General features: G+C 43.4%; 1 protein-coding gene across 1 annotated transcript in view; it reads right to left on the reverse strand.

The window, feature by feature from the left end:
* Nucleotides 1–3371: 3371 nt before the first annotated feature.
* The window catches only part of LOC147619645 (D-xylose-proton symporter-like 2), a 39386-nt gene continuing 27489 nt past the window's right edge, over nucleotides 3372–15268 (reverse strand). The window contains exons 13-14 of the mRNA XM_086773327.1: nucleotides 3949–4086; nucleotides 3372–3777 (exon numbers count right to left, since the gene is read on the reverse strand). Of these exons, the coding sequence (XP_086629453.1) occupies nucleotides 3640–3777; nucleotides 3949–4086 (276 nt within the window). The 3' untranslated portion in view covers nucleotides 3372–3639. The remainder of the gene's footprint in view (nucleotides 3778–3948; nucleotides 4087–15268) is intronic.

Genomic DNA, 15268 nt, shown 5'->3' on the forward strand with positions numbered 1-15268 from the left:
GATATGCAGAGTAAGCTCAACAAGACAAGTGGAAGATGAGGTGCACTACCTACTTAGTTGCCCAGCCTACTATGAGATACGGGGAGATTCCACTACCTCTTCCATAAGGGATTTCGTCCACTCGCACTACTAATGCAGTTTGATGATGATTAGAGATTCATAGGCATGTACTTACTTAAGCTTAGATGTCATAGGGATGCATTATTGAGAGACAGCATATCGACCCGAAATGATACTTCCTAGAGGGTCATAATAGATATCTTCTGTCCTCATGCATCCACATCAAAGCCCACCTTCAACACTAGCGGTCCGGTCCTTGACCTTAGAAGGGTTTCTCAATGTTAGCACTAAATCTATTTTGCAGGCCAGACGTCCTTGACCAAGAGTATCACGAACCTCCATCGAACAAATGCGGATCCAAGAGGTTCTTCAACGCCATGACATGCTTCCATTACAAACGCCAGTCATTCTCTTGGCCATCAGATCTGTATCTGGCTAAGGAGGGCATCGTACAGGGTCACATGCTGATATCATACACTAGTGTTACTATATCTCATGAGACTCTTGGGGTCTTTTGTAGATGCTAATATTACTTTCTTCCTTTGTTTCTGTCACCCTCTTGCAAGCACCATAGCCATCGAGTAGAAATAGATCTTTTTTATAGCTCTCTTCTTTGTTCATTACCCATTTGCAAAGACTTCTTTTAAGTGATGCCAATGGAGGCAAGATTGAGCACCCTAGTTTCTCCACAAGGGGGGGTTTTCTCTCAGGATGGCTAAGCGTGTATTGACTCTTGCATTCTCATCTCTTCCCCTCGTGCAAGGCAAGATAGTTTTCTAAATGGTTAACAGAGCCCATGCCTGACCCAACTATAGCATTTGTGAGTCAGTGGTAAAGCACTCTTCCTCATGATATCAGGCTCCTCCTTCCCTATCTAGATTGCAATATCCCATTGTGGGATTGCAAAAGAATGATTATCAACTAGACATTATCCAAAACAAGTGGTGGTTGAACTCAACAGGTCACTTCTTGTATTTGAGGTTTGGTCAGGTTGTAGAGACATCACCCCTTCTCCTCAAGTATGTACATCATCAATTAATGATGTTCTAAAGCTCATAATTTGTATATCCTTCTGGGATTATCAAGATGGCTATCGCATTTTGTTACGGCATTGTTCATAAGCACTAGCCCAAGAGCAAAGGTAAGAGCTCGCTTCACCAATCTCTGAGTTCCTCAAGGTAGCATCTACAACTATTCCATAGTCTCTCTTGTTTATCCTCCTTGGATGTAGGTTCTCTATTAGGGTTCATCCCAAACAAATCCTCGAACGCAGTCATCCGGATGGACGTTTTCTAAAGTTTGACAGAATCGCAAGTGGATTAATTGGATGGGAGCGAATGAAAGAAATCACTAAATGCAACCCAATGATAACGTTTTCCTATGATTTCTCTCAAGCTAAATGCAACAAAAATCCAATTTTCCTACCCTACACGGAGTAAAAAATCAACATTCTTCCTTCTGTAAATGTAAAAATCAAACCTTCTCTTCTCACATTCCACCACCATGCTCACAAGGGTCATAGGCGAATTATATCTCATCGAAAAAGTTTTTCTAGCAATGCCAAGCCAGTGTAACCAAATTTTGGTTCACACAACCTTTCTTGTTATCTTTTAAAATCCATGAGTTATAAGGCAAGACATCTATAAGAGCATGAGTCTATGTAGAAAGTCTCCTTTTTTATGTCTTGAATGGCCAAAGTGTAAACAAGTGACCATCTATACTTTTACTTCCATGTGTGTGAGAGGGAGAAAGAGGACCCATCGATGGAATGAAGCACCTCACTGAATGACACATCGAAGAGCAAAGCAGAGGAGGGATGACCAAACGAAAGTCATGCCTCGATCCAAGCTTTGATATCAAGTTCGTTCCCAATTACACATACTCATTGCTTGCCTAGGCTAGTGAGTAGTACCATCTTTAGAGCCGCTGCTAGGGAGACAGCTTCCTGTCTTTTCTCCTTTGCTTGAGCACCTATATGAGCAGACCTGGAATAGCCCATAGATTGTGGCCCAAATGGAGGCTGCATAGATTGTACTTCCCTAGAGACCCTATAGTCCCAACCAATGGAGTACCACTACCACAGAAAAGTATCTTTTTGGAGCAATCCATTCGAAGACTTCACCAATCCTTTCCACCCACCTGATGGTGTACCCACTTCCACAGCCTAGATGGAGTGGAATTGGATACGGGTTACATTTGAGCCATTGGTTCAAATTTCTATCAATTGCTCCTGCTCCTTATATCCAAACGAGATATCCCCCAATGGACATGGCTCACCTATGAGTCTCACATCATCCTTACACTCTAGTCCTCATTCATAGAAGACAAGCTACTAAAGCTCTTCAGAATGTGAAAAAAGGGACTAGTCCCTTTTTTCACATTCTGAAGGGCAACCTCACAACAGCCTTAATGAAATCATGGCAAAGGGTAGCCTGCCATAGCGCCTCTTAGAGAACCTCACCCACTTGATTCCCAAGAAGTACAAGATACCAATTGAAGTCTTCCAATTCCTTGACTTGGTGACAAGTGTCGGCTTCTTTAGGGACATCACCTCAATGTACTACACAGGGTGCTAAGTGGGCACAACATCACCAAAGTTCAGCAAATAGCCTCCCTCTACTTTTTGTTGGTCTTCCTTGGACTTATCCACAACTCCTATGAACAAGAAGCGATGACCACATAGCCTCTTGCAAGGTGGCCTTGAGCAGAGTAATTCAAACACGCCCCCCCTCCGCGAAGCGCACACGCACACAAGGGCAAGCTAGGCATCATTGGCGAGGTTATTTATAACAGGGCACGTCTTGGCAAACTACTATCTGTTGCCTCCAACCCGGGGTGAACCATGGAGGAACTTTCTTGCATCATTGATCACACCCCATCCATGGTGACCCTTAGTCCCATGGCATCCATCACTTCTTCACAAGGCTTCTCTTCGCAAGCTCTATACCTCCTTCGGGAACAAATTTGCAACCAGCCTTCTCTAACCTTCCCAACTGTTGAAACAAATTTGCAACCAGTGCTAATCTAATCCCTCCCCCCCCACCCCCCCCCCCCAAAAAAAAAAAAAAAAAAAAAAAAAAAAAAAAAAAACTTTATGTGCAAATCCTAGCTCCTCTTTTCTAACATTACAGTAAGACATAGCAATAAAGATCTTTTTATACTGTGATGATGTGGGAAGATACCTACTAGGTTAAGTGTCCAAAGAGAGTTCTTTCAGCCTAAGCAACCAACGATCAACATAGCCCCACTTAGACCAAAGTTTGCAAACATTGTCGTAGATAAGCAGACTTGTCTAAAGAAGATAGACATAAGCAGAAAATGCAAAGAAGCCTTTATACTCATCCATAAAAACACCACATCTATAACCAAGGCTGACCATCTTTCTCTGTTGCTCTACTTTTTGTTGTGCATGAGTGCTATATATCCCCATGAAGAAATTGGCTAAAAACACAAGTGTGAAGGCATGCGTGTACATTTCTCAACCCTTTCCTTCTGACTCTCCAATCTAAAATGAGTAGATATTATTGCTGTCTGCAATCCAATGCCCCTGACAAGAGGCTGGTAACACGGAAGATTACATCAACTTTTTGAAAGCTTGGCTTCAATCTCCTCCAAGCTTAGTCCCTTGGTTTCTGGTACTGAAGATATGATGAAAAGTAGTGAGATTACTCCAATGATGCCGAAGCCAAAAAATGTCCATGCGGCACCCAGTATATCCTGCCATTCAAAAGTTTGGCACCGGTCAAAGATATATTTGAACATTGCCTTGAGGAAGTGGTGAAATTCAAATTATCTTTCTTCTATGGTAGCACCCATTCCAAAGCATTGATCCCACAAGTTATACAGAATAATTTTGATGCAAACATGGAAGAGCTTGGAAGACCTTACTTGAATGGGAGCAAACGCAAAAGTAACAAGAGCATTTGACGCAAAATTAACAAGAACTGCAATGCTCAACGCACGACCTCTGGTACGCAAGGGAAAAATTTCTGAAACCATCAACCATGATATTGGACCAAATGAAACCTACAACACCAATGGAGGAGAAGTCAGCTCTCTCTCTCTCTCTCTCTCTCTCTCTCTCTCTCTCTATATATATATATATATATATACACACACACACACACACACACACACACACACACACACACACATTGATGAGATTTCGTGTTTTTAGAGAAACCTTTGTGTATGCTTAGCCTCAGACTGGCCTTCACACTCGCTACATGCAAGCGTTGCTGAAGAACACTCATGCCTATGTGCTAGGGTTTGAGAGAAGAGATAGAAAAGAGAGAAACCGAATCAAACACATAGCACACACGAGTCCTAAAACTATTGTCCCGTATTTTATACAAGAAAGAAGAAATACAACTGAAATTCAAGCACAAACGATGGCTGAGAGTGAAGAGGTCAACTCACAGCCCACATTGCTGAAGATCTCCTTGGCCATCCCACCGGAATCAAACACACACGACACAGACAAGATGGCTGAGATTGAAGAGGTCAACTTGCAGACCACATTGCTGAGATCTCCTTGACCAGTCCATGCTGAGTAGAGAAACACACTATAGAGAGGCTGGCACTGAGAAAATGCAAATATTTTTGACGATTTTGCTCTGCACTTATATATGTATATGCACTAATAGTGCTAGTCGGCTAGCATAAAATGATGTCGGCCTGTTAGTATTGCCCATGACCAGCACATAAGGCTGCAAACTTGCTGCCCAATGGGTGTTTGCCACGTGGTGCCATGTGGCACAAGCACCTGTCCCCCAAGGCAGCCCACTAATCTGTGCATACTTGTCCGACTCCTGTCCATGCTACGCACATTGCTCGATGCCACCTTGGCTACCCACTTGCCACGTGACTGCCACATGGACCACTGTAAATGAGGTTTGCCACATTCTCCCCAATTTGCATTGCAATAATTGTCCTCAGTTGCACAATATCCACATAAAGCGCCCTTTTATGTGGATATTGTGCAATTGTCCTTAGTTGCACAATATCCACATAAAGTGTCCTTTCATAAGAGGAAAAGATTCAAGCAAAGCTCATCCAAGGTAGCCCAAGATCCGGAACAATGCAAGACCACTTTGCGACCTTGCCATGTGCTGCAAAGAAACCTGCGGATGACCAGCTCTCGCCTGATCCAGCACTTTCCGTTTGTCCAACCGTTCCTGAAGAAATACTGCAAGCCGCTGATTATCCTCCCTGTATACAGACTCCCACGAGAGAGAGAGAGAGAGAGAGAGAGAGAGAGAGAGAGAGAGATTAAGCGTCTACTAAGCCTATGAGACCAAATTGATACAAAAATGTCCATGGCATATCTCATCATGGAACGGAAAATAAAATAAAACAAATCAAAACTATCTCACTGGGGTTACACAAAACTATCCATGGAGATTTTATTAACATCTACAAAAGATTCACTGGGTCTATGAGACCAACATGTGTTACAAAAGTTCCAAGTGTATAGAAACAAAAAGTATTGAAAATGAAATGAAAGGAAGGCCCGCGTACTGCATAGGTCTCCCATGTTGTACTGAAATCCCGAAGTGAGATGGCCAAAGATACCCAGATCTTCTCATCTAATGATACTACCATCCCCCTCCATAAGCGAGCGTAGGGGCTGCAATGGGGTCCCCTGTCCATGAAGTGGCCTCCCGGCAGAGTATGTCCTAGACCTGCAGCTGATATGCCATAGGCTTGAATCCCCAGATGCGAGGGCCTCTGGCTCTCAGGAGGATCGCGCTCTCTCACTAGTGACGCCACGGGTGCGTAGCGCCAAAGGATCCTGCGAGTGAGTGGGGTGTGTAGTCGAGAGAGATAAAGAGAGAGAGAGAGAGAGAGAGAGAGAGAGATCTTATTAATGTCTACAAAAGACCTAATAAATCTATGAGACCAACATGTGTTACAAAAGTTCCATGTTTAGGCTGTGAACATGGAAACAAAAAGTATCGAAAATAAAACCCATGTACTACGCAAGCCTCCATGTACATGTACATGTACTGAAAATCCCAGAGCAAGATGGCCAGAGATACCCGGATCTCCTCCTCCAATGTGTCATGTGCACACATGGACATCACTAATCTCCAAGCTAATCCCTGATTTGGGCAGCAGATAAACAGTAGGCTTAGGGCACTAGCAAGGTTCAGGAGCGTGCAGAAGAATCCCTATAAGGTCAGTACAGCAGTTGGCAGGGTGGACAAGGGCATACAAAAGAAGTGGGGATTATATATTTCGATGGGTGTTGTCCTTGCTGCTGGCAGACAACAAGTCAACCAGGTTATGGGCATGTAAAGAGCCTATATAAGGCTACACCAGCATTCAGTCCTTTCATATGAGTCAATCTTTAGTAGATGGTCTTAGATTACCTCTTTTGGAAGGCCAAAGGCCGCAGGTTTTGTACAGTTTTTTGTACTATATAATAATCTGAAAATACAGCTATCTGTCTCTCTTCTCTCTCTATCTTCGTTGGTGATTTGCATCAAGGTTCCTATTCAGTTATTTAGGGCTGAAGAAGACACACAGAGCTTCCGTGCATGTGACATTGGTACCAGAGCATCAGGCTCAGCAAATCTAAGTGCTGAAGGGTCCCAAGAAGGTGCACAAGTCCAAGGAGAGTAACATAACCAAGGTAGAAATCCCATGGGGCTAGTCGGTGTCAGCAAAACCCAAGGGAATGGCAGCCTTGAGAGTCGGATGCCATTTGGGACATACCAAGGAAAGCTCTCGGGAAAATGTTCCAAGGGTGGACCGTGGTGGAGCAAGGATACCATGATCAACTTCAGGAAGGAGACCATTGTAGTGTTCAAGGACAAGGCATTAAGGCAAGGAGACAAAGTGGAACAAATGCACGGATCTCCACCAGATTTGGAGTGGATTCAAAGACATGGCAAGCTTTTCAATGAAAAGGTTGCCAGGAAGGAAGGATGACAAGTTTGGGAGTCCATGAAGAGACAAGGGGATGATGAGAGTCATCCAAGGTCAACGGTTGGAATCCCGTCATCAAGTTTACCAGGAGGGGATGTCATGTGCACACATGGACATTGGCTGATCTCCAAGCTAATCCTTGATTTGGGCAGCAGATAAACAGTAAGCTTAGGGCACTAGCAAGGCTCGGGAGCATGCAAAACCCAGTTGGTTAGGGCACTAGCAAGGCTCGGGAGCATGCAAAACCCAGTTGGTAGGGTGGACAAGGGCATACAAAAGAAGTCGGGATTGTGTATTTCGATGTTCGCTGCTGGCCGACAGCAGGTCAGCCAGGTTAGGGGCATGTGAAGAGCCTATACAAGGCTAGGCCAGCATTCAGTCTTTTAATCTGACCCTTTTGGGCACGTCAAGAGTCAATCTTTAGATGGTCTTAGTAGTTTACCTCTTTTGGAAGGCCAAAGGCCACAAGTTTTGTACATTCTTTTGTACTATATAATATACTGAAAATACAGCTATCTCTTTGTTATGTACCTTGAGAGCCTTGGATCAGCTCGCCTAATCCAATAGGGTTAGGGGCCGCAGGGACTAGGAGATAGCAAGCATAAACAGAGGGCTAAGGTTCAAAATTAATAAACTAGGCTTCTGGCTATCTATAGCAGGTCGGCTATTTATGGCGGTAGTTCATACTCTTTTCATACCACAATTCTTGATCATAGTTCTTGCATGGATTGTAAGTAGTATGGTAGTTTTCGGGCCCAATGATTGTTGGGTATTTCAGAGTCTCGTGTATGTGTGTGTGTACCCGTATGTGTATGTGTGTGCGTGAACAACCCTAAAGGGGTGTGAACACTCACTTATGGGTAAGTGTGCTTATGTGTGTGAACCCACCCTAAGGTGGATAAGATATTATGTGTAGTACGCAAGGATGTCAATGGCCATGTCATGTGTCACTCACCTAGTGTGATTTGTGTGAGTCAAAATATAAGGTTTACAATCTAAAACGCGGATCAATGGATCAAGGCTAAAATGAAGTAAAGAGCTTGAGGCAAGTCATTTGTGAGATAGCATGGGAATGTGTATATGTTGAAATAATGGTGAGATCTATGTGTAGGCACATATATGTATGGGCATGTGGAGTAGATGAGAAACCTAGGGTGTGTGGATGATGAGAAAATTTTATCCCATATGTGACGTTATGGAAAATGGGTGCATGGCTATGTATAAAAAGGCATTCCCTAATGTAATGCAATCAACGCAAGCTTTTGTGCAAGTGTATCTCTTGCCTACTTTGCCTTTGTGTTCACTTAATCTAACTAGCATCACACACATACCATCACCATGATGATTCCACTTAGGCTACACCCACCATGTTAACATTCATGGATCAAGCTCACCATGGCTATGGTGGAGATGGTGGAAGAGGTGAAGGCATTATGCATGAATTGGAAAAGGGAATGTTGCACTGCTTGAAGCCGAAGAATACAAGTGTCGAAGAATACATGAAGCAAGGGAATGTGAGGACTATGAAATGAAGTCCTATGTTTCGGACCTCAATATCCTCTCCAACCAAATGATGGAGCACAACTTCCAAATGCAGATCTCGAAAAATAGGCTCTTGAAGAAGCATGCCAACGTCACAACAAAATTGAATGCACGCCTGATGGAGGAGATGGACCAGATCACCAAGGATGCAAAGGAGAAGCAAAAAGAGGTCGACCCTCTCTAGATATGGAATGTACCTTGCCCTAAGCTCCCTTGCCCTTACAAGCTCAAGGAAGTCCTCTCTACACTTAAGAGTGTCTAGAGAGATGACTTATGACAGCATCATAGTAGTCATCCTTGAGGAGGACAAGAGGTTACAAGACCAAAACACAGTGGTCCTTGACATGAAGAAATGCTTCTTCTCAAAACAAAGAAGAAAATTCAAACGCAAGGCAGTAAAGTGCACCTATTGCAGAAAGCTAGGCCATACTGAAGACAAGTGCTTCAAGAAAATGGCCAAGGAACAAGAAAAGAACCATGCAAACTTGGTGGAAAAAGATGCAAACTCAGGGGAGGAAGAACCAAACTTTTTTTGCTGAACTCTCCAATAGCAACTAGGCTTTTTAACCCACTTCTTCTTTTTTTGTTAAGAGTCAAGGTTCTCTCCCCGAGATGTCCCTCGAAATCTGAAAACATCTTGTGTGTCTTCCCCCGCCTAAATGCTTGTACCGCCTTGTGTTATAAAAGACTCTATAATTTCCTCCTTAACCCTGTTTTGAGTCAGGAGGGTAGTCTTGGAAGCTGAAGAATCTTATGTGTGATCAAGCTCCATTTGCATGCTTGGCTATGATCTATTGTATCACACCAAGTATGGCCATTGTGATCTTTTGCATCTTGTGGTGCCAGTAAGCCCAAATCACCATAAGTATGAAAGCTATTCCTCATAACTCCACCCTCACTCTGAAGGAGGGTTTGTTGGGTATTTTGGAGTCTCGTGTACATGTGCATGTACCTCTGTTTATGTATCTGTATGTGTGTGTGTGTGTGTGTGTGTGTGTGTGAACAGCTCCTAAAGGAGTGTGAACACTCACTTATGTGTAAGTGTGCTTGTGTGTGTGAACCCACCCTTAGGTTGGTAAGATATTATGTGTGTGTAGTAAGCAATGATATCTGTCAATGGCCATGCCATCTAGTGTGATTTGTGTGAGTCGAAAGATAAGGTTTGCAACCTATAAAAGCATGTACTTGGTGTACTTCAAAATCATTCTAATCAATCCACATTGAGTCATGCAATCATCTCTCTCAAGCACATTGAGTTTCTCTCTCTAGCTCTCTATCTCTTCTCTCTCACTCTACAGCAACACATACATGATGGAGTTCTATCCTCCATAGCTTGTAGGTTAGGCCTGTAACCCTAACCCTAAGGCTAATAATGATCTCGAATGTATGTATGGATCAGTGTTCGGGAAAACTGTACACATCCTTTTTAATCCTGGAAGCACTCACCATTTTATTAATGGCAAATTGGTTTAGAAATTGGGAGTGGAGACCCGACCAAGTGATCATGCCTACCATGTGAACCTTGGGGGGCATGGACAAATCTGGGAAAAATGTGTGACCCAACTATCTTTATCTATGCACAATTATTCGGATAGACAAGATTTTTTGGTGATGAATCTGGATAGGGTGGACATTATTATAGGTAAAGAATGGTTTCATAACCACAATGTCCATGCAAAGAAGGATTGTACATTGTCTTTTTTGCTAGAAGATGCTTCAGTTTGTCTCAAGGGTGATTTTTGAGTCCCACACTCTACTCTTGTAAACTCTCCAAAACTTCATAATATTATACAAAGTTCGTATCTTGATTGTGAAGTGTTTCAATGTGTTCTTGATCCTCTTTCATCTGATGTTACTTTTGATTTTAAATATACTAAGTTAGACATTTGGAAGACACGAGAGTTAGAAAACCTCAAAGCAGAGTCCGCTGATGTTTTTCCTGCTCAGTTATCTCATGGTTTACCGCCCAATCAGTCGGTTGACCATAGGATTGTGTTGCTTCCAGGGTCTTAGCTTGTGAGTATTGCACCTTACAGGATGAGCCAGCTGAAAGAGGATGAGATTGCCCGACAGTTGTCTTAGGATGGGACAGTTCGCCAGAGTAAATCCCGTTGGGGAGCTCCAATGCTTTTGAAGCATAAAAAAGATGGAACTTAGAGGATGTGTGTCAACCATAAAAAGTTGAACAAGCTATACCATCAAGAATAGATACATAGTTCCTGGAGCAGACAATCTGATAGATAGGCTCCATGGAGCCAAGTATTTTACGAACATTGCTCTTCTTACAGGTTATCATCAAATCCGGATAGCCAAGGAGATTGTCTTTAAGATGGGTTTCTAAACCAGATCTGGTCATTACGAATTTCGCATATTACCTTTTAGACTCACAAATGCTCCTCCTACTTTTCAGCAGATGATAGACAATCTCTTTCGGGATTGTTTGGGAAAATTCGTTGTGGTATTCTTAGACGATAGTTTGATATATAGCTGTTCCTTGGAGGAGCATGTAGAGCACCTCAGGCATGTCTTGGGGATTCCAAGGCATGAACGACTATATGCAAAAATCTGTGTGTGTGAATTATTTTGCAAAGAAACCACCCCCCCCCCCCTCAATACTATTGTATTTCTTGGAGTATTTATAAGTACAAGGTACATGGGCTTACACCAAGGCAGATTTTGCCATGACAAAATCCATGAACAATAAAAATCACAAACCAAGCAAATGTTCTTGTCGAGTAGAGAATCTGTGGATGAAGAATCCGATCACCAAAAAAAAATCACCTTACCTGGGTACAGCTAGGTGGTCACCTAGTGTTCCGGGACCATGCACAAACTGGCATTCTCGTACTAGCTCTCACCTACACCCTTCCCGAATAACCACAAGGGCTGGATGCTCTCTCTTGTAGCACTCAACAGGCTGGTCCAACCCTTCAAAAACAGCAAGGAAGCAAGTCAACTGTCCCAAAGGGTTTCCAAAAACCAGTCGACTCTTCTTGTATGAGCAAATGGGCTGGTCCAAATCTTCGAAAACAGCAAGGAAGCTAGTCGGCTGTCCAAAAGGCTTCCCAATAACCAGTCGACTCTTCCTTAAGGAGTAAGTGAGTTGGTCCAAGTCTTCGAAAACAGCAAGGAAGCTAGTCGGCTGTCCCAAAGGGTTCCCAAGAACCAGTCGACTCTTATGAGCAAGTGGGTTGGTCCAAGTCTTCAAAAACCGCAAGGAAGCTAGTCGGGTGTCCCACCAAGCTCTTCGTAGCAAATCGACTCCCAGATGGTTCCTCGTAGCACGTCGGCTGTCCCCAAAATGCAGAAGGCAGCTAATCAATTTTTCTTCCTCCACGTAGCCATTTCACGTAAGTTTCCCCATTTTCTTTCTTCCTTGCTCGTAATTGGGTAAGTAGGACACAAGCATGGTCACCCCAATAAGTTGGGCCTTCACTTTAAAATATTGTCCACTCACTTATTATTATGTGTGAACCTCTAAGCCTTATAAATTCAAAGGTTAGAATAAAAACATTAAAATAACCTTCCAATGGTTATCCGCACCTGAGCAAAGGCTACATCCAAATCACGTACATACTCATCAGCTGCAAAAATCTCATCCTTTGTGCGAAGGATGGGTGGCAAGATCACTCTGTCATAAATAATATCAAACGGGACCTTTCCCGTGGAAGAATGCACCGTGTTATTGTAGGCAAACTCTACAAGTGGAAGATACTTCTCCCATGCACTCTTTTGATCTGCCACATAACATTTTAACAAATCCAACACACCTGAATTTGCAGCCTCACTCTGACCATCCGTTTGCGGGTGATAGGCCGATGAGAAGTCAAGCTTAGTGCCCCAAGAAGATAATGCTTCCAGTCCCAAGAATTATGCGTAATGAAGAATCCTGTCACACAAATCTCACACCGCCTTCTTTATCCTAAGCTTCGCGAGTCTTTAGCAATCCACTTTTAGCACTTCAAACTTTAAGAGATTAGAGGAAGAGAGATAGAACTCTACACCGTATTGGGTCCCAAATTACCCACTGAAGGGCCCCCTCCTATTGCTAGGAGTATTTGCTTTATTATCTTTGAAGAGAATGACTGAGGACTGACTTTGGACTGTAGATAAGCCAAACACAAGATCTCTGAAAGACCAAGAGTTGGGCTGAACTATACACGGCTGTAGAAGCACCAATGATGATCGATGTCAAGCCTATGCACTCTTCTAATGGAATGTAGGAAGGCTACAAATCTAAGACTGAGAGATAGGCAGCTTTGGAACTGTTTCTAGCCTGCTATGCAAAATGCAAACATGTCCTGATGAAAACCCTAAGGCTTCTATGACTTCTATATGCATGAATGATTCTCTCCAAGTGGGTTAAGGGACTTTGACTGACTGACTGACTGACTCTCTAAGGCTGAGGAATGACCTACATAGCTCGTGCCTCACATATCCTGGACTGAGGATTACAATGGAGTCACGACGTACAACAAATATCAAATCCTAAAGGGTTCTACTGCTGTAGTGTAAACCGACCTCGGTCTTCAGACAAAACCAAAGGCCAGTGCAAAAACAAACTTGTACACAAAACACTTCAACACCTTTGAGGACTGAATATGTCTAGCTGTATTTCTACCCCACAACTATGTTATATAGGTATGCCCAAAACTGCAAGTCCCTCTATCCCTTCCAAGCAGGAAGAAAGCAATCTCCTCCATGGGTCTGCAGGGCATTCTCATGTTGATGGAGAGTCTAGTAGCTCAGAGATGAGCCTTGATGAGGAGCTTGGGATACCAGCTATGAGAACACCTGGTGTAAAGAAGGCTATGGAAGCCATGAATGCAAAGCTGCGAAGATCTGGGAGAGTGAAGAATCCTGTGCAGAGGTTTACCTATGATGGTTATGTGGCACATCACTGCGCATACACGGCAAAAGTTGTACAGGTTGTAGAGCCCACATGCATTGATGAGGCTGTTGGAAATGTGTGTTAGGAGAAATCTATGGATGAGGAGATGGATGCACTATATGAAAATGAGACTTGGGATTTAGTGCAATTGCCTGAAGGCAAGAAAGCCATTGGATGCAAGTGGATATAAAAAGTAAAACATAAGAGTGATGGAAGCATAAGCAGGTACAAGGCTAGATTGGTAGCCAAAGGATATGCACAGATATACGGCATTGATTATGAGAAAACTTTCAGCCCAGTTGCCAAGATGGCAACAATGAGAGTTGTGATAGCAGTGGCTGCGTCAAAGAAATGGTCTTTACATCAGATGGATGAAAAGAATGCATTCTTGCATGGGGATTTGCAGGAAGAGGTGTATATGTTGCAGCCACCTGGTTATGAGGATGTGAGTCACCCCGAGCATGTTTGCAGGTTGAAGAAAGCCTTGTATGGCTTAAAACAAGCACCAAGAGCATGGTCTGACAAGATTTCTGAATATCTTGTCACTATTGGCTTTCATGTAGCCAATGCAGATTTCTCGCTGTATGTGAGACACAATGATAGAGGGGTTGTGCTTGTTGTCATCTATGTAGATGACCTGATCATTACGGGGGACCATGATGCAGAGATCTTTGATGTAAAGATCTTACTTAGACAGAAGTTTGAGATGAAGGATCTGGGGGAGCTCGGATATTTCTTGGGTATTGAGGTGATTAGGTCACCACATGGTATTGGATTACTGCAGAGACAGTATGGCTTGGACATGTTGTCCAAGTATGGTATGACAGACTGTAAGCCTATCTCAGTGCCATTGGATCAAAATGGCAAGTTGAGTGCAGATTCAGGAGAGATTTTGGAGGATCCTACTATGTATAGGCGCATAGTAGGAAGCTTGATCTACATGACTATCACCAGGCAAGATTTGAGCTATGCTGTTGGATTGGTGAGTCAGTTTATGCGGGTTCCTCGGAAGCTGCATTTGGATGCATTGAGACGCTTACTGAGGTAAGTGAGGTCTACTTTGCATTGTGGACTATTTTATGAAACTCGGACAGAGATATGTGTACATGGGTACACAGATGCTGATTGGGCTGGTAGTATCTCAGATAGAAGATCTACTAGTGGCTTCATGTTTTCTTTGGGGAGTGCTGTTGTAACTTGGAGCAGCAAGAAGCAACCTACGGTTGCTCTCTCCAGTACAGAGGTGCTGCTATGGCAGCATGTGAGGTAGCTTGTTTGAGAAAGTTACTTGCAGATTTGGGTCTATCAGTCAATAGACAAGTTGTCATTTTCTGTGACAACATTAGCAGTATACAATTGGCCAGGAACCCAGTTTTTCATGCTCGCACGAAGCATATAGAGGTCCACTATCATTTTGTCAGAGAGAAGGTTTTGGCAGGAGACGTTAACCTTGTTTATGTCAGCACACAAGATCAGGTCGCTGACATCTTCACCAAAGCATTGGGTACAGAGAAGCACCGCAGATTAAGGACTTCGCTTGGTGTACATGAGATGGAGTTGAGCTCGAGGGGGAGTGTTGAGATATCGAGCTCATCTAGTGAGGTGGTGGACACTGATGACCCGCCTGGGAGATAGGCCCCACACTTACACCACTAGCATGGTTGGTGAGATCATGGGTGATATGCGGCCAATGGGATGACAGGCTGTGTGACAGCCATTCTAGAGACTGGCATAGTTATAGCACCAGCTCATTTAGTTGGGTTCACACTATAGAGAACCCTAGTATGTATTTGGTTGAGTACCTTTTCATATGTGTGTACTCTTATCTTTGTATATGGTGTG

The sequence above is a fragment of the Cibotium barometz genome, chromosome 33 (assembly GCF_041138505.1).
Source record: "Cibotium barometz isolate CiBa-2024 chromosome 33, ASM4113850v1, whole genome shotgun sequence".
Lineage (NCBI taxonomy): Eukaryota > Viridiplantae > Streptophyta > Polypodiopsida > Cyatheales > Cibotiaceae > Cibotium > Cibotium barometz.